This window comes from Felis catus, chromosome D3, assembly GCF_018350175.1.
Source record: "Felis catus isolate Fca126 chromosome D3, F.catus_Fca126_mat1.0, whole genome shotgun sequence".
Taxonomy (NCBI): Eukaryota; Metazoa; Chordata; class Mammalia; order Carnivora; family Felidae; genus Felis; species Felis catus.
Genome location: NC_058379.1, coordinates 16,415,852 through 16,436,725, shown reverse-complemented (window position 1 = coordinate 16,436,725; position 20,874 = coordinate 16,415,852). Strand labels below are relative to the sequence as shown.

Below are 20,874 nucleotides of genomic sequence, written 5' to 3'. Positions count from 1 at the left end.
ATATATATATATATATATATATATATATATATATATATATATACACCACATCTTTATCCATTCATCCATCGATGGACACTTGGGCTCCTTCCATACTTTGGCTATTGTTGATAGTGCTGCTGTAAACGTTGGGGTGCACGTGCCCCTTCAAAGCAGCACACCTGTATCCATTGGATAAATACCTAGTAGTGCAATTGCTGGGTCATAGGGTAGTTCTATTTTTAGTTTTTTGAGGAACCTCCATACTGTTTTCCAGAGTGGCTGCACCAGTTTGCATTCCCAATTTTATTTTTTAAAGTTTATTTTGAGAGAGATCATGAACAGAGGGGGCAGAGAATCCCAAGTCCTGACATGGGGCCCAAAGTCCTGAACTGTGAGATCATGGCCTGAGCTGAAGTCAGACACTTAACTAAGTCACCCAAGTGCCCCAAGGTTTTATTTTACTTTTTATTTTTTAAGAATGCTTATTTTTGAGGAAGAGCGCATGAGTGGGGTAAGGGCAGAGAGGGAGACACAATTCAAAGCAAGCTCCAGGCTCAGCTGTCAGCAGAGAGCCCCACGTGGGGCTCGAACTCCTGAACTGAGAGATCATGACCTGAGCTCAAGTCAGACACTCAAGTGACTGAGCCATTCAGGTGCCCCTCCAAGATTTTATTAAGTAATCTTTACACCCAGCTTGGGTCTCAAAAGTCACAACTTGAGATCAGGAGTCTTAAAGCTCCACCAACAGGGCCAGCCAAGCACCCCTAACTGTATTTTTATTATACCAGAATGATTTCCATGCCCATCTGGCCACTAGCCTGGGTGCCTCTAAGATAACTTTTGGTAGGTGTAGTGTCTGTTGAGATACTGGCAGTGTTTTTCTTTCTTTTATCTTTAAAAAAAAAAAAAATTTAAGGTTTATTTTTGAGACAGAGAGCATGAAGGGGGGAGGGTCAGAGAGAGACAGAGACACAGAATCTGAAACAGGCTCCAGGCTCTGAGCTGTCAGCACAGAGTCCGATGCGGGGCTCGAACTCACAAACCATGAGATCATGACCTGAGCCAAAGTCGGTCGCCCAACTGACTGAGCCACCCAGGTGTGCCCCACTGGCAGTGTTTTTCAAACTAGGTGGTGATCCAATTCATGATGAGTAGGTAGTGTCTAAAGAGATAAAACATGATTGCTGAAAGGGTAGGTTACGAATCTACCGTACAAATCCTCGTTACAAATCTGTACTGGATCATGATGTAAACGCATTTTAAAGTTTGAACGCCATTACTGATAATTGGCTAATAGAGGGCCAACAACTAAACTGGGCAGACCCCATTCACTAAACTGTATTAGAGTTGGCCAATCTACACGGAAAATTTAGAAAACGCCCCATGGACCACGAGGCCCTGTTCCTACCTTCAGTATCCCACCCACCCTTTGGCTCCCAGCCTGGAACCAGGTTCACCCTGGGCAGGCGCCTCACATCTCCTGAATACTTCCCTGGCAGTCAGACCTACGTTGTTTACTAACTCCTACATTGTCCGCCACTGGGTTACAAACTCAGGATACTAGTTCGCTGTCTCACTTTTACCTAGTTCAGTTCTGCCATTGAGGAAACTTTCTTCAAAGAGTGTGGTCTTTACTGGATAAAGACCCACGTTGGGGAGTCCAGGCAGGACCTGCCGACTTGAAGGGGGTTGGAGGCCTCACCGCCTTACACACCGTCAAAGGCCCTAGTTTCCCACGAGGCCAGGCTGAGAAGGCCCCGGGGCTGAGGAGCAGGCCTTCGGGAAAGAGGCCTCGACCTTCCCGGCACGGGCACCGGCTCTAGATCTCGCTCCCCGCTTCCCCTTCAGGGATGCAGCGGCCGCCTTCCCGCCCGGGGGCGCCAGGCCCGGCCCCAACGGGAGCCTGGCCTCGCCCTGCCGCGTGGGCCCGCGCTGTGACCCGGAAGCGCTCCGGAAGCGGTTCCGGAGTCAGCGCCGGCAGGATGGCGGCGGACACGCAGGTGAGGCGGTAGGCTGCGGGGCCAATGCGGCCAGCGGCTGGGTGTGGACGGCGGCCGCCGGGCCGGACCGCCCTTGCCACTAGCCTAGGAGTACCGGGGGGGCGGGGGGGGAGCGGTGGCTGCAGAGGGCGCGGCCCCGGGGCAGCCTCCGGCCGGCCGCTCGCGGCTCCTGGTCCGGCTCGGCCCGCGCGGCGCAGACCGACCCCAGGCTGGAGGAGTCCGGGGCTCCGGCCTGGGCTTCGGCAGCGGTTGTCCGGCGGGGCCCTCCCCGAGCCTGGAGTTGTAGAAGTTCCCCTTTACTAGTCTTTGCCGCATTTCCCAGAGCGCTCCAACAGTGAGCCCCGGCCAGCGCAGACTCCTTAAACTTTACATTCAGCAGACGTTTCTCGAGCACCAACTTTGTGCAGAGACTTCGAGCATAGCCTTTGGATTTATACAGATCCGAATTGGAGTCCCAGCTCGATTACCACGAGACGCTGGGCAAGTTACTTAACTCCGCCAGGTCTCAGTCTTTTCGTCTGTAAAATGGGACTAAAATCATTCCTGTGGTAGAGGCTTGTCGTGAGGATTCAGTGACATAAAGTAGGGCACCTTATACGTTGGTTGTTATTAGGTCCAGGGTCGAAAGTAAGAGAACTGTTACTACCTTCTTGTCATCCTTGTGTGTTTTTCACCAGTGAGTACCTTGTAGTTCAGGGAAGGACTGGGGAAAACTTTTTCTTTCCTTTTAGCTTTGTTTGTAGTTATAGAGTGAAAAAGGCAATAATATAGGAAAAACAGATGTCTAAAGGACAGCTTGGCTTATTTGAATCTCTAGGGGAAGGAGACTAACTGATTTTGATATGGAGGCCCTGAGGCCAGAGAGTGAGAGCACTTACCCTGAACACTGGCAAGTTGTGTATTGAGAATCTCCTGTGCAAGGGGCTGGTAATTAGTTTAGAGTTGTGTTACACAGAATCCAGTTACACAGTTGTGTTACTGGAAAGAAAAACTTAGTCTCCTGGGTACTTTGGAAGAGGTTAGGGGACACATGCTGGATATTTAGCATTAATGCTCAAGTACAAAAACATCTCTCTAGAGCTGTGTGTTCAGTACGGTAGCCACTAGCCGTGCGGATATTTAATGGCTAGTTAAGTTAGTTAAAAGTAAATGCGATAACAAATTTAGTTCTTCAGTTGCACTAGCCACGTTTCAGTGTGTGGGTGGCCACATGTGGCTGGTGGCCACTGTGTTGGGCAGTGCAGAAGAACTGTTTCCATCATCACAGAAAGTTCTGTATTGGACAATGCCACTCGAGAGAAACCTGTGGACTTTGCAGCTGTTTTCATCTGGTCAGACCAACAAAAAACTTCTGTGAAATATCTTGGTGTGCACTTTTCTGATGGGGTATCAAGTGGGCAACATTCACTTTCTGATTTAGAGAAAGAAGAGCTTTGAACCTAAAAAGTTCGTTCATATTTGTGAGAGAAACTGTAGCCAAGAATTTAATATTAACCTGGAAAGACAGCTGTGTGGGCATTCTGGGTAGAGAGTGGGTTGTATTTATGCATCTATTTTTGTTGTCCCCTCAACCCTTACTAAAACTGGTAAAAAGTTTTATTTATTTATTTATTTATTTATTTATTTATTTATTTATTTATTTATTTATTAAATGTTTATTTTTGAGAGAGAGAGAGAGAGAGTGTGAGCAGGGGTGGGGCCAGGAAAGAGAGAGAGAGAGAGAGTGTGCATCAGAGAATTCAAAGCGGGCTCTGCACTGATAGCAGTGAGCTGGATGTGGGGTTTGAACTCAACACACCATGAGATCATGACCTGAGCCGAAGTCGGACGCTCAACTGACTGAGCCATCCAGGCGCCCCTTAAGCTATTAAAAGGTTTTGAAAAAGTACTCCCACAAGGATTGGGAGAATGGAGAGCAGACAACAGCAGCAAACTTTTAGAAACTCTAAAGTGCTGGATGGGAAGGATTTAGTAGACCCAGGGAAAATGAATCCCAAACTGACAGTTGGGAAAGCTAAGAAGCAACCTGATTCACATGGCAGAATCTCTGACAGATGGGAGCTGGTGGTATTAACTGACCTCTGGAAGTGAGGGTGAGTGGGAGGGGTGAAATTAGGATTGGTTGAGAGCTTTTCTCAGATGCAGTCAGATCCCCAGCTGTCTTTCTCAACCTTGGCAAAAGTCTGGCCTTTTTTTTTTTTTCCTCTGGAGAGTGTGAAACAGGATCACTGTGAGGACTAGAGTAGGAGGTTCAATATCCAAGGAAATCATCCACAGAGTAATTCAAGAAACTTGCCCTGAACTGGAGGGTGTGTTTCCAGATCAAAAATGCTGAGCACAGTGGATGAAAATAGACTCACAACAAAGAACGTTGGTGTGAAATTTTAGAACCTTAGACACAAAGAGAAGATCCTAGAAATTTGCAGAGGGAAAAGTCAAGTCTCACACAAAGGATCAAAAATCAGAATGGCATTGGACTTTATAGCAGCACTGAGAGCTGGAGCTCAGCGAGAAATGTCTTCAGAATCCTGAGGGAAAATGATTTCAACCTAGTATTCTGTATCCAAATAAACTTAATTCAAGTGTGAAGCTAGAACATTTTCAGATGTGCAAGGACTTCACAAAATGGGGGATGTGCTCCATCTAAACACAAGAAAGTACATTTTCAGGGTGAGACACTATATCCCAAGTATAGAGGACCAACTGCCAAATTGGGGCAGGTCCTCAAGTTCTGAAAGATAACTTCTTCAGGAAGACAGACTTGGGTAGAATACCTGATCTGCCCAAAGAGGCAGACAATTTGTCAGGTGAGAAGCAGACAAGTGGCAACAAATTTGGGGTTGAATTGTCTGTCAATTAGGACAGATAAAACAAGACAGACTGAGGTGAGGTGGGAAAGGGTATTTATTAACTCCAGGGTTAATAAAGCTGTGTAGGATAATACACATAGTATATTAAATGGAGGTTGAATGTAAACACGGACAACTGAGCTTGCCAATATTATGAAACTGAGGAATTATGTTGGGGAAGTGGGGAGTGTGTGTGGTGAGGTTGGAGAAAGAGCTACTGTAAAAGGCAATAAAACGGAAAAATCCAATAGTAGTAGTACAAGCAAGTTATTTAGAGATTATGGAGATAACTGCCAAAATTATGAGCCAGAATTGGTGAAAGAGGGTGCTCTTGGGGAGGGAAGGCAAGGGACTGGGTTTTCTAGCAGACTTCCCAGAATTCTTTGGCTTTGACCTTTTTTTTTTTTTTTAGGTATGGTTGACATGACTTTGACTCTTTAATTATCTGTATGTATGACTATAAAAAAAGACAGTATTAAAACAATGACTTGGAACAATCACAAAACCCTGGAAGACAGAGTCTTGGCATGAGTTTACTTATTGTCAGTAGAATTACATCAGGGGTTTAAATATAAGAAAAACTTAACATTGTTTTGTTTCTCTATGTACCCTTTTCTATGTATTTTACTAATAAGGCCTCTATGTATTAAAGTTTCTATGTGCCCTTCTCTATGTATGTTACTTGTAAGACCTGGCCTGTCACTGAAATAACTTTAGAAGGAAAAGATGAGGGCACCAGTATGTCAGTTACTTGGGTCTTACCATGGCCTTTTCTAGTGCTCATGTATCCATGACTTGTCCATTCTATAGTTTGGAGAATATTGCTCAGGAGCAGATTTTCCAGAATATTTGCAAACTGCCCCCACCCAGTGCAGAGGATGCAGCTGTGCTAACATGGATGGTGGTTGAAAGCTAAGGACTGGTTAGCAGTGGTTAATGGACCTATCGGTTTCAGGTTTAGTTTCAAAAATGCAGGTGCTGTGGCTCTCAACCTCTCTCTGAGCAATGGCTTCCCCTCTTGGAGTCTGCTCCTTCATCCCTTGTAAAGTGGAGATACTGATGCCTGCCTCAAAGACTTGTTGGCAGTAGTAGCTGACCTTGTGCTGAGAGGAGAGTAAATGCTCTACATAGGCTCCCTCCCTTAGCCTCTAACAAGTCCTACGAGGTAGGTGCTAGAGTTTCCACAGCTGGTAAGAGGCAGAGCTGGGATTCAGCCTCTTTACCTTCTACCCTTCAGCCACTGTGCTTATGTTCTGCTAATGACCTGCCAGGATACTGACATTCCCCTTGTGGGAGGTTAACATGAGCTGATATAAAGGGAAGACACTGATATGTGGTGGGCCCTTACCAGAATTTACATAATTGTGAAAGGGTATTTTCTGTCCTGAAGTTTTGGCCTTTTGCCTTGCCTTTTTTTGTCTAAATTTCTTTCTTTTTATTTATTTATTTTCTTAATGTTTATTTATTTTTGAGAGAGAGAGCGTGCTTGCACATGTGCATGAGTTGGGGAGGGGCATAGAGAGAGGGAGACATAGATATTCAGCAGTCTCCGTGCTCTGAGCTGTCAGCACAGAGCCCGATGTGGAGATCGAGTTCATAAACTGCGAGATCATGACCTGAGCCAAAGTCGGACGCTTAACTGACTGAGCCACCCAGGCGCCCCTGTCTAAATTTAAGTAAGATATCAGTATTGACTAGTTGACTGGGTTAAAACAGTACATGTCAACTGGGGAATGATTTTGCCCTCGAGGAGACATTCGACAATGTCTGGAGACAATTCGGATTGTCAGCTGAGGCAGGAGGAGTGGAATGCTGTTATTGGCATTTCGGGGGGTAGAGGTCAAGAACACCGTTCAGAATCCTACAGCATATGAAGATGGCTCCACAGCAAAGAATTATCCAGCTCTGAATGTCAGCATTGTGGAGGTTGAGAAACCTTGGTTAGAGCTTCACTGAATTCTGCACCTGCTTCCCTAGCACGCATGTGCGCACGTGCGTGCACACACACACACACACACACTCATTGTTTTGTAGTTTGCTGAAATTTTCTCTGTGGGTTTGGTCTTTACAGGTTTCTGAGACACTAAAGCGTTTTGCAGGGAAGGTGACAACAGCCAGTGTGAAGGAACGGAGAGAAATCCTCGGTGAACTGGGGAAATGTGTTGCTGGAAAAGGTATTTATTTTCCATCCATGTGACCGAGAGATGATTCCATTTCAAAGTAAACTGTACTCTCTGTTTAGAACCATGGCTGCCTCTTTCCCTTGCAGCACCTTCTGCCTTCACTTGCCGTATTTGCTTGCCATACTGTGCACTGAAACCTTCACTGAAACATTTGGGTTAGTGGAGAGTTGATCCATTTAGGTACCAGAGATTTGTTACAGTTTTAGCCATTTTGATTGGAAATATTTCTAAAAGATACCAACAATATTAGCCAATTTACTAGGTGCAAAAACATTTTCTTTACGATGTGGGGCACCAGTCTGTGTTCCGTGGAAGTCAGCAAGGTGGTAACAGGTGATTGGCCACATTTTCTGCTTCCCTCTGGGAGTTTCACAGCATATTCTGGGAAGGGGCTTTAACTTTATGAAGCTTTTGTTAACCCTGTGTTTTCCTTGCACCTCTCTTTTGCCGAAAACCAGTTCAGGGTCTGGGGAACACATTTTGGGAAATATTGAGCACCTGTAGTTATCCTGATTCTGTACCATAACTGAGGGCTTTCCCTGCAACCTACTGGGATGTGTAAGACAAGTTTGCCTTCATATAACACTGTATGTTAACTATACTGACGTTAAAAAAAAAAGTTTGCTTTCATCCAATAAATCTTCATTAGCTTTTAAATTACCTTTTGTTGTGTTTTCACTGTGTAGCATTGGTTCTCCCAAGTGGTCCCTGGACCAGCAGCATCAGCATTATGTCAGAACTTGTTTGAGATACATACAGATTCTCATCTCCGTCGCAGAAACTCAGATTCAGAGACTGGGTGGGGGTGGGGGAGGTGGAGCCCAGCATCTGCGTATTAATAAGCCCTTTAGATGATTCTTAGATTCGCTGAAGTCTGAGAATCATGGCTGTGTCGAGTTGGGTCTCCCTTCCCCTCAGCTTTCACTTCTTGTTAGTGAAGAGCCTGCTTCAGCCATGTGCTCATTTGCTGCTTCTGACCTACGGTCGCCTGGTGACCTACCCAAGCTTGTTAAAGTTGCATGTAAATTAAGTACATTCCTGTTTGTGAGCTTCTAAGAGATTCTCATCTTAGTTAACACTTTAATGTATGAGTTTTATGGCACCTTCAGAAGTCTTCCCGGAAACTTTTCTCAACAGGATTATGGTTAGAAAAGGCTGCCATGTGACAAGGTACCAGCTGTACATGCCTTCCCAGCCATAGCATCTGAGCCTTCTGCTATGTAATTGCTGAATACTGCCCTTTTCCCATTTGACGGGGTAAAGTGTTGGACATGTTTGGGTGAAGTTCATGAACTACTCAGGGCCTTTGCAGGATGATTTTACTGTTCAGCCACCCTGAAGTTCTTCTGTTCAGGGTGAATGATACTTATAAGAAGTTTAGTTGCTTTTGATGTGCAAGCTGATGGTGGGAAGTTGTCTACTCCTCAAGAAATCATTAGTTCTCAATTTTTTAATTTTCTAAGTCTAAGGAGGAGCTATTGGGTAGTGATAATCATTCTGGCCTCTCCTCTTGTTAGGGTAACAGATAACCAAGTGAGTTAACCAAAGGTGGGGAAAGGTATTTTCTGCCAGGCTGGGAGTTGAGGACTTTCTCAAAGCGGTCTAGTGCTGGTTGCAGATGGTCAACATGGCTCAGCCGTGGGGCCCTGAGGCCTCTCTGAAGCTTTCCTCAATCCTGCCTCTGTGTACTTGCACTCTGAGACTCACTGATGGAGTATCTACTGTGCCTGCTCGTTCTAGTCACAAACCTCTAGTACAGCCGTCTGTGATGAAGGGCTCAGCTCAGGTCAGACAGGCTCTGTGTTTTAGCCATGGCTCTGCCACTTTCAGGCTCTGTGACCTGGTTCAAATTACTTAACTTGTCTGAACCAGTTTCCTTGCTTTGAGTATGGAGATGGCAGTATTGCCTCCCTCACAGGGTTAGTGTGAGGAGTAAATGAGAACATGTGTGGACAGTCCTTAACACCATGCCTGGCTCTGGTAAGCACCCAGTGTATGTTAGCTCTCAGCCACAACCTGTTTCTGGCCCTAGTCATTCTTTCCTTTGGTCACTGAAATTGCCCCAAGTCCAGGGGATCAATACAGTGTTTAGGGTCCTGTGGGGACAAGGTCCCTGCCCCTCCTGCATTCATTTCAGTACCTGAAGTATGAAGTGCTGTGCCAGCCCTTGGCTGTTGGTGTCTCCTGCTGGAGTTGGCCTTACACTATGGCTTACATTCCCCCAGTCATACCCTCTCCCTTTCATCTGCACGCTTTAATCTAGCATGCAGAACCGGCCACAGATTGGTTTTCCATTACTGACCCCTGTTGCTACAACCGAAGTTTCTCTTTCACTCGGCTGGCCTGTATATAGTTTTTTAGTGGCAAGTTTTTATTTAAATTCCAGTTAACATACAGTGTAATACTAGTTTCAGATGTAGAATTTCGTGATTCATCACTTACATACAGTACCCGGTGCTCATCACTACAAGTGCCCTTACTCTCCATCACCCATTTACCCATCCTCACCCACCTCCCCTCTGGTAATCCTCAGTTTGTTCTCTGTAGTTAAGAGTCTGTTTTATGGTTTACCTCTCTCTTTTTTTTCTCCTCTATGTTCATCTGTTTCGTTTCTTAAATTCCACATAATGAGTGAAATCATATGGTATTTATCTTTCTCTGACTCATGTTTATCTTTTTTTTTTTTTTTTAAGTTTATTTTGAGAGAGAAAGAGCATGCACATGTGCATGAGCAGGGGAGGGGCAGAGAGAGAAAGAGAGTCCCAAGTAGCCCACTGGGCTTGATCACATAAACCGTGGGATCATGACCTAAGCTGAAATCAACAGTCAGAAGCTTAACTGACTGAGCCACCCAGGCACCCCAATATTCCTTTATCTTAAAGTGACCTCAGTGATACAAGTATCTTGCAGGGATTAAATGAGTTACTGTGTGTCAGTGCTTGGAGCAGGGCCTGGCACCTTGTGAGTGCTGATTAAGTCCTGGGTGTTACTACTTCTCTTCTTCCTCCTCATGTGTCCTGATGGGCTTCGTGCATTCTTGCCCCTGCACTTTTGCTCATGTTAACACCACTCAGCATGTACATCCCTTTCTTTCCATTTTTGCGTAGCCTACGGATCTATTAGGCCAAGCTTGTGTATCCTTAGAAACTTGGAAGCCACTCTAGTTAGAGCTGCTCTGCCTTTTTCAGATCCCTCAGAATACTTTGATTTTTGTCCTATTTTTATTTATTTATTTACTTAAGTTTTTAAAGTTTATTTACTTATTTTGAGAGAGAGAGTGCATGTGTGGGATGGGGCAGAGAGAGAGGGGGAGAATCCCAAGCAGGCTCCATGCTGACAGCAACAAGTCTGATGCGGGGCTTGGACTCACGAACCGCAAGATCATGATCTGAGCCAAAGTCGGACACTTAACTGACTGAGCCACCCAGGTGCCCCAAATTTTGTCCTATTTTTAAAAACTATTTATCAGAAACTATATAAAGAAGAGTTCGTGTATCATAAGCGAACAGCCTGCCGAATATTCACAAACTTGACTACCTGTGTAACCAGCACCCAGGTCAAGAAGCAGAATAGTCCCAGTGCCCCAGAAGTGTCACTTGCCAGCATGTTAGATTTTGAGGCCACCAACATCGTCTTAGTTTCATTCCTTTAACACATGTCCGCTGGACAGCCTTTCTATACCAGGTGTTTTTCTGGAGTACGATTTTGCTGTTGTTTCCTCCAGGGAATTCTATCTCCAACTTATGGGAAGTGTCCAGTGAGTAGAGATTATGTCTGGCAGAATGCCTGGCTCAAGCAGGGGCTCATGAAGTAGTTTCTACTGATTAATTTGTGTGTGATCTTTGGTTTCAGATCTGCCAGAGGGAGCAGTGAAAGGGCTCTGCAAATTATTCTGCCTGACTCTACACCGGTACAGGTGAGTCCCTACTGAAGACCCTGTGCCTCCAGCCCTTTGTGCAGAGAGGTGGTACAGGACAGCGGTTAGAGGCTGGGCTTTGGAGAGGTGTCACCTTAGCCTCTCTGTGCCTCCGTTTTCTTCATCTGCAGAATGGGGATTGTGCTGTTGTTTACCTCATAGGTGGTAATTAGTAAGTGTAAAGCTCCTGGGACAGTGCCTGCCACGTCATGAGTCTGTACGCCGTAAACAGTCATGCGTGTAAAAGCACTTGGCCTGGTTTGAGGTCCGTAGTAAGTGGTCCATAAATGTTGGTGTTGTCCTTACAGCTCTGATGGCTCATTTGCTCTTGTTAGCTGCTTCCAGAATTCCAGGAGGAGGTGGATTTCTCTGGTTATTTCCTAATCCCATCATCTGTGATCCACTGGAATATATAGTACAATCCAGTTTTCCTGAGAAAGACCAGCGCTTGGCCTAAGCTGCCCTGCCCCTGCGCCCAGTGTTCACCTTTCCACTTCATTCGTTCCTCTAGAGATGCAGCCTCGCGCAGGGCCCTGCAGGCTGCCATCCAGCAGTTGGCTGAGGCACAGCCAGAAGCCACTGCTAAGAACCTTCTGCACTCTCTGCAGTCTTCAGGCATTGGCTCCAAAGCTGGTGTCCCCAGGTAAAGAGATAAAATGTGTGGCCTACCAGGGCTTGGCGGGGTCCTATTCGGGAGAAGCTGGTGCAGATGACCTGTGTGGAGCAGGTGTGAGCATGTCTGTCTTTCCTCTCTGAAACTCTGGCGCCAGCAGTCTGCCTGCTGTGTGGAGGGAGGAGCCAGGATGTCAGGCTCAGTGGACAAACCGCTTTCCTGAGGAACAGGGATGGGAAACCAGTGGAAGCAAGGCCATTTTGAAGGGAAACCAAATGCCCCCTGGACACTGTTTGAATAGGGGAAAGCATCTTTTTTGTTTTTATGGTTGTTGAGTGCTAAGAGGTGGGAGTTTGGCTGCTGAGTTCTGCATTCCTTGTCCTGAGTTGTTACAGATGATTTACGAGGAAACAGTTTCAAGTTCTCTCCAGGTGTAGGTCAAGGGAGGGTCCTATATGCCAGGCAGGGCCTCGCGGTCAGCATTTGTCCCCAAGGTGGAGGCTCCTGCTCTGCACTCATCCTTCGCCTCCCTGCCCCCTGCAGTAAGAGTAGCGGCTCTGCTGCCTTGCTGGCCCTGTCCTGGACCTGCCTACTGGTGCGCATTGCCTTTCCTTCGAGAGCCAAGCGTCAAGGAGACATCTGGAACAAACTGGTAGGTTCCATGGGTCTTTGCAGTAGTGGCAGTCAGCTCTCTGCGCAGAGTTAGGACATGTTGAAGCACCTTCTCTGGCCAAGTGCTCTTCTTGGTGCTGGTGACCAAGCATTCTGAATTGTCACGAATGTGTGATGCTGGTGGATGGACGTGAGTACAACATAATAACATCCGTCTGTCCATCACATGTGTTTGAGCTTCTCTGTCAGGCATGGTGCTAGGCTCTGGGAATACACTGATGGGCAATTCCTGCCTTCAGGGCATACGTGGAGGACATGATAGGCCAGAGCAGGGAAGACAGAAAGCAAGTAAATTAGAAAATGCAGTCATGTAAATTATTATTATTATTCTTTTTCCGGCTAATCATTCCTTTCCCTGTGTTTGGATTTCAGTGTCGAACTGGCTAATGGAACAGAATTTTCTTGTCATATGTTTTGATCTTTTAATTCTCTCCACCTGTTCTGTGCCTGCTTCTTCCACCTTCTCTGCCTTGCCTTTCAACATGTCTGCTAACCAGAGGTGGCCCAATAGGCCAGATTGGGAGGTTCTTTTGAACATCTAGATATGGTTAATGGAGGGCAAGAGGAATGGTCTTATGGTTCATTGAAAAGGAGCCCTAGGGCCGTCTGGGTGGCTCAGTTGGTTAAGCATCCAACTCTTAATTTCATTTCAGGTCATGATCTCATGGTTCGTGGGTTCAAGCCCTGTGTTGGGCTCTGTGTGCTGACAGTGTGGAGCCTGCTTGTGATTCTCTCCCTCTCTCTGCCCCTCCCTTGCTTATGCTGCTCGCCCACTTGTGCTGTCTCACTGTCTCAAAATAGATAAACTTTAAAAAAAAAAAAAGGAACCCGAGGTATGGTTCTGATTCTCAGCCATGACATTTGGCCATATATGTAACCTCTGAATCTGTTTCCCATTTCTGCAAAATGGGGAAAAGTGCCACCTACCCCATCCACCTCCATGAGTTGTCGTGAAGAGGGGCTCAAGACGAGGTGTGAAAGGGCTGTGGAACGTTACAGAGGGCTGTACAGGTAAATGAGAGGCATTAGAAAACTGTAGCACCTCTCCGTGAAGCAGCTTGTTAATAAGACACATTGATGAGCTCGTCCCTGGGAGCTTACCCAGCAATCCTCTGGGGATGACTATGGAGTGGCCATCAGTGACTGCCTGAAGGGTAAGAACACTGAAACCTGATACATAATGGATAGTGGAATTGGACCCCCTTCAGAGTGTAGGTTTCATTGCTACCAAAATCATCTTTTTAAGATGCTTTATCAGGGGCTCCCTCCTTGGCTTATCTCCAGTGATTTCTTATTATCCCAGGTAGGTAAGTATACTTGTGTGTTAACGAGTGGCAGGGGTCAACTCTGGAGTGTTGTCTTTGTGGGACAGAATGCATCAGGAGCATGAGACCGTGTTTATTTTTCCAGCGTCTCGAATCTGGGTTTTTCCTTTACTCGTTGCCGATGTCAACCATACACATAGATCGTAGTTCATTCAGTTTCTCTAGGAGCTGCAGTAAGAGCTGGGAACAGGTAAGAGGACCTTGCCCTCATGGAGCTTACACTCTTGTGGAGGAGGTAGATGCCACACAGGTCTGCTAAGAAATGGTAAGACGAAGGTCACACAGCAGAAAGGCAGGTAGGAAGAAGGAAAGAGTGTGGTGCAGGGTGACAGTGGGAGGAGGCTTCAAAGGAGGCATCATATGAGCAGAGACCTGAAGGATATGAAGGAACAAATCATGCCCAGATCAGGGGTTAGAACATTCTCAGGAGAGGAACAGCAATATAGTTCTGAATGTGGTGTCAGCAAGCTTAAAAAGCTATTCTAATAAAAAAAAAAAAAAATTTAAATGGGACAGACATAGAAGGCTATACCAGTTTCCCTCCCTAGCCACCTGGGTCCATCTATTACTAATTCCTTGTGTGTGTGGATACATTCTCTGTATATACTGCTGAACAGGGTTTCTTATATAGTAGCATACTGAACATACTTTTTTCTTTCACCTTGTTTTTTTCTCTAAGCAGATTTAGAATTCGTTCCAGCATAGCATATAAAGAGGTTTTTTTCTTTTTCTGTTTATTATTTTCTAAAAATGTTTATTTATTTATTTTGGAGAGAGAGCATAAGCTGGGGAGGGGCAGAGAGAGAGGGAGACAAAGAATCCAAAGCAAACTCCAAGCTCTGGGCTGTCAGCACAGATCCTCACGCGGGGCTCAAACTCACCAACCGCGAGATCATGACCTGAGCTGAAGTCGGATGCTTAACCGACTGAGCCACCCCGGTGCCCCTCTCTTTCTTTTTTTAAATGTTTATTTATTTACTTTGAGAGAGAGCACACGTGTGTGCATAAGTGGGGGAGGGGCAGAGAGAGAGAGAAAGAATCCCAGGCAGGCTCCATGCTGACAGCATGGAGCCCGATGTGGGGCTTGAACCCACGAACCATGATATAACCTGAGCTGAAATCAAGAGTCTGACGCTCAACTGACTGAGCCACTCAGTTGCCCCAAGAATTTCTCATTCTTGATGACTGTTTACTGATCCTCTGAGTGGAGGTATGGCAGTATATATAACTAATCCCCTGTTGGTGGCCATTTTTTGTTGTTTACTGTTTTTTTTATAGTAAGAGACAGTAAACAACAAAAATGACCATTAGTAGGCCTTTGAAGAACCTCATGCACCTGTTGTTTTGTGCGTGTGCAAATGGAGTACAGCCGACTTCTTAAGCACACGCTTTTTGTTAGGGTAGTAATTCAGACTGCTCACCAGTGATGGGTGTTTGTGGCACATAAAGTCTGAGGTTTTTTAGTTGAGCACCTATTACGTGTTTCACTCTGGGTTGGACAGTGAGCTCCACGGTCTGGGATCATCCTGTCGGTCTTCACTTCCATATCCAAAGTGCCCAGCATCGTGCCTGCCCTTTAGTCAGTATTCAGTAAGTATTTGTGGAATTAATGAAGGAAAAGTCAAGGCAGATATGAAACAGGATGCTTATCCTTTTCCTGCATGAGACTTACCTCACTGGAATTATATATTCTAGTGTGTTTATTTTGTAGTGTCTTTTTCTATCTCTGGACTCTAAAGTGCATGAAAGTAGGGACCATGTCTGTCTCTTTTCTCTGTGTGTTTTCATTGTCTGACTCCTAGGTGCTCAACAAATACTTATTAATGGCGTGTTCGAGTGAACAGATGTAATTCTGGGACAGGGCCATTTGGGGGTGGGGGAGGGAAGAGGATCTCACTGGAGTTGAGCAGGCCCGATGAAGGTCTTGGGCAGGCGGTGAGGGTCAGGGGGCCTCCACTCACGTTTCACGTCCTGACTCGAACCTGTCCCGGCCCTGACAGGTCGAGGTGCAGTGCCTGCTCCTGTTGGAGGTGCTGGGTGGCTCCCACAGGCACGCCGTCGATGGTGCTGTGAAGAAGCTCAGCAAGCTGTGGAAAGAGGTGACGGGAGGCATGGTGGGTGGTGCACACTGCTTCTGTGCCACCCTCCACCATGTGACACACCTGCTTTATACTTTCCTCTTCAGAACCCTGGGCTGGTGGAGCAGTACTTGTCAGCCATTCTCAGCCTGGAACCCAACCAGAACTATGCAGGCATGCTGGGGCTGCTGGTGCAGTTTTGCACAAGCCACAAGGAGATGGATGTGGTCAACCGGCACAAGGCAGGTGGACTTACTGGAAGTGAGGAGGGGGATCTTATCTGGTCCTTGTGGCCCCAGCCCCGGCCTTCTCTGAAGCCTGTTGGTTTTCTCATATGAGACTCTGTCCTTTCTCCCTGATATATGAAGTTTGAGGAGCTGGGAAAGTTTTCCCTCCAGCTCTGGCTTGGGGTGAATCCTGGCATAGTTATTGGGATGATAATTTGCCTTTTCATGTAATGATTTAGTCTCCCACAACTGAGCAGTTGCTATGTGCCAAGCACTGGGCCAGCTGTTGGGGTTGCAGCAGTGATCCAGGGAGGTATGATCCCTGCCTCTGGGGAACTGAGTGTGAGGAGTCTGCCATCAGACAGATAGGTCATCTGATTATATCTGTGATAAGAGCTACAAAGGAAAGGGGCAGGAAGCGGTAATACTCTGTATTGGGGCACCTGACAGAGGGCATGGGTCACGGGTACAGCTCTATTAAAGAAACTTAAAGGGTGAATAGGTGTTAGCAAGGTCAGGAGGTGAGGAGGGGTATTTTGGGCAGAGAAAGCCAGGCAGAGGAAGTGAGTGGGGTTGGAGAGGTGTGAGTGGTAGCCGCAGGTCAGCAGGCAGCCTGGGAGCCAGGCCAAGGACTTTGGACTGGATCCTAGCAGCTCTGGAAAGCTGTGGAAGGTTTTAAAATGATGAATGGTATGATCAATGAGCCCTCCGTATGTGATGCTGAAATTTAGGCACTGATTTGTATTTTATTTATTTATTCACGTATGCATGTATGTATTTTATTTTTTATGGATTTGTAGTTTTTAGAGGCACTCCCACAAAAGGGATCTTTTAGGCCAGTGATGAGATACTCAGAATATTGGTCTGACCAGTCTTTGTACTCTGTAGAGTGCCCTATTGGATTTTTATATGAAGAACATCCTGATGAGCAAAGTAAAGCCTCAGAAGTATCTATTGGTGAGTGAGAAGTAGACCTTACCTGGACAAGCTAAATCCCATTTAAATTCTTATTCAGAGCTGTCCTGTATTCTTGGTCTGTTCCCATGAAGTCTGGGTACCTGACTCCTTTCTCTTTGTAGGATAACTGTGCCCCTCTGCTCCGATACATGTCTCACTCGGAATTTAAGGATCTGATACTGCCCACCATACAGAAGTCCTTACTGAGAAGTCCAGAGAATGTTATTGAAAGTAGGTCGCTGCCAGACAGGATGGTGGGAGGGAGCTGGGTTGCCTGATGAGTTGCATCTCTGGTGCCTGGCTGCAGAAGTGGTGGGGATGGAGTGAAGGATGTATTCACTGTTTACCTCATCGGGACCTTGGGAGAGAGATCAGGGACCCTTTTGAGAATATGTGGAAAGTCATGGGCCCTCTTGCTAAAAGGACGTACAAAAGTATATCGGCCTGGAATACTGCAAACAATTTTAGTTAGAGGTCCAAGAACCTTCTGGAAACCATTCAGGTGAAGAACATCTGCTCTAGACAGTTTGAACTTGTTGTGGAGGTGGCACTTGAAACTATAGGGGCAAAGGTGTGACCACTCACATGACTTTATGGAGATGAAGAATGGTTGCTTTGTTGTGGCGCATTGGCTGGGGAGTAGGGCAGAAGTAGGCATTTATACCTAATATAGACATGGTGTGTATTTTCTGTCCTCCTTAGCTATCTCCAGTCTGCTGGCGTCAGTGACTCTTGATCTCAGCCAGTATGCCCTGGACATCGTGAAAGGACTGGCTAGTGAGTATCCTGACCCCTCTCCAGCCCCTGGGATGGCACCTGGGGTTTTGGATGTATTTTCCCAATTATTTTAGGAAAAAGGGCAGGGACAGCTCAGTCTAGAAAATAAATTACATTTGGGACGCCTAGCTGGCTCAGTTAGAGGGTGCAGCTCCTAATCTCAGGGTTGTGAGTTTGATACCCATGTTGGGTGTAGAAATTACTTTAAAATCTTAAGAAAGAAAGAAACTACATTTGCAAAATTTCTTTCTTGATACTCTTTTAATGTTTGTTTATTTGAGAGGGAGGGAGGGAGGGAGGGAGGGAGGGGGAGAGAGAGAGAGAGAGAGAGAGAGAGAGAGAGAGAGAGAGAGAATGTGAGCAGGGGAGGGGCAGAGAGAGAGGGAGGCAGAGAATCAGAAGCAGGCTCCAGGCTCCAACCTGTCAGCACAGAGCCCAATGTTGGGCTTGAACTCACAAACCGTGAGATCGTGATCTGAGCCAAAGTTGGACACTTAACCCACTGAGCTACCCAGGTGCCCCGAGCTTCTTTATAACGAGAACACCCAGCTCATGGATGGAAGAATTAGGAACATGGAAAGACAAAGATGAAAGCTTGGATCCTCAGCTCTCAGCACTTTCTGAGCTGCAGCTCTCTGTGTCCAGGTCAGCTGAAGTCCAACAGTCCCCGCCTGATGGATGAGGCTGTGCTGGCACTGCGGAACCTGGCTCGCCAGTGCAGTGACTCTTCTGCGACAGAAGCCCTGACCAGGCACCTGTTTGCTATCCTTGGTGGTGAGTAAGCCTTCCTGGCCATGAGAATGGCTGAGCTGTGGGGCCGGAACCTGCCTGGGACTTGGGGCTCTGAGTCTGCTTATGTCAAGGCCGTGTGGCCAGGAGAAGGCTCTCAGTAGAATGAGACATGGGAAGTGAACATAAGCATGCACAGGGCAGTGTAGATGGGGGCGATCTCTTTTTTTTTTTTTTTTTAAGCGTAGACATTATTGTATGCATAAAGGGAAACACTAGAGGGAAATACCCCAGAATGTTCATAATGTCTTTGGGTAGTGGGCATGTGGGTGAGTTTTAAATGCTTTCCTTTATATTTTTTGTTTCTCAAATTTTCTGTGAGAGCAAAACTACTGTTCTAATCAGGAAAAAGTCTAGGAAGTGTTATAAACCCAGCTTCACAATAGAAAGTCTATTTCTGGAATCAGAAGCTGTCTCTTGGTATCACACACATGACCACATTAATCACCCCCATGGGAAACGTGACAGACATGGAGTTTGAATCTTTGCCGTCTCTCCTCTCAGGCTCGGAGGGAAAACTGACCATTGTAGCCCAGAAGATCAGCGTCCTCTCAGGTATAGTAAGGCAGGTCTGTCATTGGATCTTGACTCCTCTGATAATCCTGGACATCCCAGCCTGGCTTCCAGGACTCTGCTGCCTGCCTGTGTGGCACATGGGACTTGTTTGGGTCTAGCGAGAGGGAGGCCTGGCTTCCCTAAAAGGCAGGTCATATGGAGGGGGGATTGAGGGAAAGGCACTAATGGCCAGAGGAGAGGCATGGCCGCTAGGGAAGTGGGCAGTGGCAGGAAGACTCCTGTGTTTGTGGTTTTGTGCTGAGCAGGAAATCCCCTGCCTTACAGGGATCGGGAGTGTCAGTCATCACGTGGTGTCTGGGCCTTCTAGTCAAGTCCTGAATGGGACTGTGGCTGAGCTGTTCATTCCGTTCCTCCAGCAAGAAGGTAACTGTGCCGCATGGTAAGGATGCAGTCTGGATCCCCTCTTGACTCCGGTTTTCACAGCCAGAGCTGCCTGCCATGAACCCCTTCTGAAGGCAGACCTCCCCTGAAGCATCACGGCTTCCTCCCCCTTGTACCCTTGCTTGCTTTCGGGTGCTGGTGGCAGCGATTGGACATGGGCCTGAGATGCTGAACTGACTGGATTTCTGCTTCTTGCCCTAGTTCATGAAGGCACCTTGGTGCACGCTGTCTCTGTCCTGGCTCTCTGGTGTAACCGGTTCACCACGGAAGTGCCCAAGAAGCTCACCGAATGGTTCAAGAAAGCCTTCAGCCTTAAAACCTCCACCTCTGCAGTGCGGCATGCCTACCTGCAGTGCATGCTGGCCTGCTTCCGAGGTGAGATGCCTCCCCTGCAGGGGTGACCGAGTCTTCTGGGCATTGTCACCGTCCCCAGCTTTCCCATTCAGTCCAGCTTACTTTGCACCACTTCTTTGAGCCTCTGGGAGCCTCGGGCTTAATCATCCACAAAGCCTGGATCAGTGCCCAGTCTTCACAGCAGACTTTGACTTCTCTCCCATATCACACCTTCAAGTTACAAAGCTTCATTCAGAGAGGACCCAGGACTATAACCTGTCACTATATTATCTGAAATCTTGGGCAAGGGATTGTGAGTTGGCTGATTGAAAAAGTCCAACTTCATGGATACTTTACGTTGGACTTACTGGAAAGCAAGCACTGCCCTTTCTTCAGGGCTGACAAACCTGTCATTTGGGCATGGGCATCTACCTCTTTCCCAGGCAAAGCTGGGGGAAACTTTCCAATCTGCATAGGATCTATGATCTTGATTTCCAAGGTAGAAATCTCTAGTGTTAATTTCTACCTCTCGTATAGGCTATACTTCTTTTAAATTTTTTTCTTTTTAATTTTTATAGAGAGAGGACATGAGCTGGGGAGAGGGGCAGAGGGAGAGAGAGAGAGAATTTTAAGCAGGCTTCCCACTCAGTGCAGAGCCTGACACAGGGCTCACTCCCATGACCCTGGGATCATGATCTGAGCCAAAATCGGGAGTGGGATGCTCAACCTACTAAGTCACCCAGGCACCCCTAGGCTAGTATTTCTTTTTGTAAAAAGCTTACGCTTGTGATGAGCTGTGTTTAAAGAAATGTCTAGGAGATTCCACAGAAGGGTGTCCCTTATCTACAGGGCCTGTACTCTCTATGTCAGTTTACAGTTTTGCTGCATTGACCAATCTTGATTTAGATTGAGTTCTAGATAGGAGAGACTTGGTTTAAACTAGTCTCTTCAGCTTGAGCTGTTTCTACTTGCCACTTTTAAAGTACACATAATATAAAAGAAACCATTAAAATAAACATTTTTTTAGATTCAAATTCATGACCTCATCCAAATGAAATATGTGTTTTATTGTAAAATGTTCTTATATAACACTTTAATAGTTAAGAAAACATCGGTTTAGCTGTACTTTTTAACAGAATTCTACTTAAAAATTTTTTTTTTTTTTTTAAATTTTAACCAAGTGGGTTTAGTTAATAGGTCAATAGGTTGGTTCTGG

At 46.4% G+C, this 20,874-nt stretch overlaps 1 protein-coding gene across 2 annotated transcripts in view; it reads left to right on the top strand.

The window, feature by feature from the left end:
• The first annotated feature begins 1,921 nt into the window (after positions 1-1,921).
• Positions 1,922-20,874, top strand: part of GCN1 (GCN1 activator of EIF2AK4) — a 58,962-nt gene continuing 40,009 nt past the window's right edge. Inside the window, exons 1-14 of one of the 2 annotated variants that reach the window (XM_045041135.1) lie at positions 1,922-1,982; positions 6,903-7,005; positions 10,867-10,930; positions 11,442-11,573; positions 12,087-12,195; positions 15,541-15,639; positions 15,726-15,860; positions 16,734-16,802; positions 16,925-17,033; positions 17,505-17,579; positions 18,225-18,353; positions 18,873-18,923; positions 19,209-19,307; positions 19,527-19,700. In XM_045041135.1, coding sequence (XP_044897070.1) covers positions 1,965-1,982; positions 6,903-7,005; positions 10,867-10,930; positions 11,442-11,573; positions 12,087-12,195; positions 15,541-15,639; positions 15,726-15,860; positions 16,734-16,802; positions 16,925-17,033; positions 17,505-17,579; positions 18,225-18,353; positions 18,873-18,923; positions 19,209-19,307; positions 19,527-19,700 — 1,366 coding nt within the window. In that variant the 5' untranslated portion in view covers positions 1,922-1,964. The remainder of the gene's footprint in view (positions 1,983-6,902; positions 7,006-10,866; positions 10,931-11,441; positions 11,574-12,086; positions 12,196-15,540; positions 15,640-15,725; positions 15,861-16,733; positions 16,803-16,924; positions 17,034-17,504; positions 17,580-18,224; positions 18,354-18,872; positions 18,924-19,208; positions 19,308-19,526; positions 19,701-20,874) is intronic. The other variant, XM_023241481.2, reaches the window with a different exon arrangement.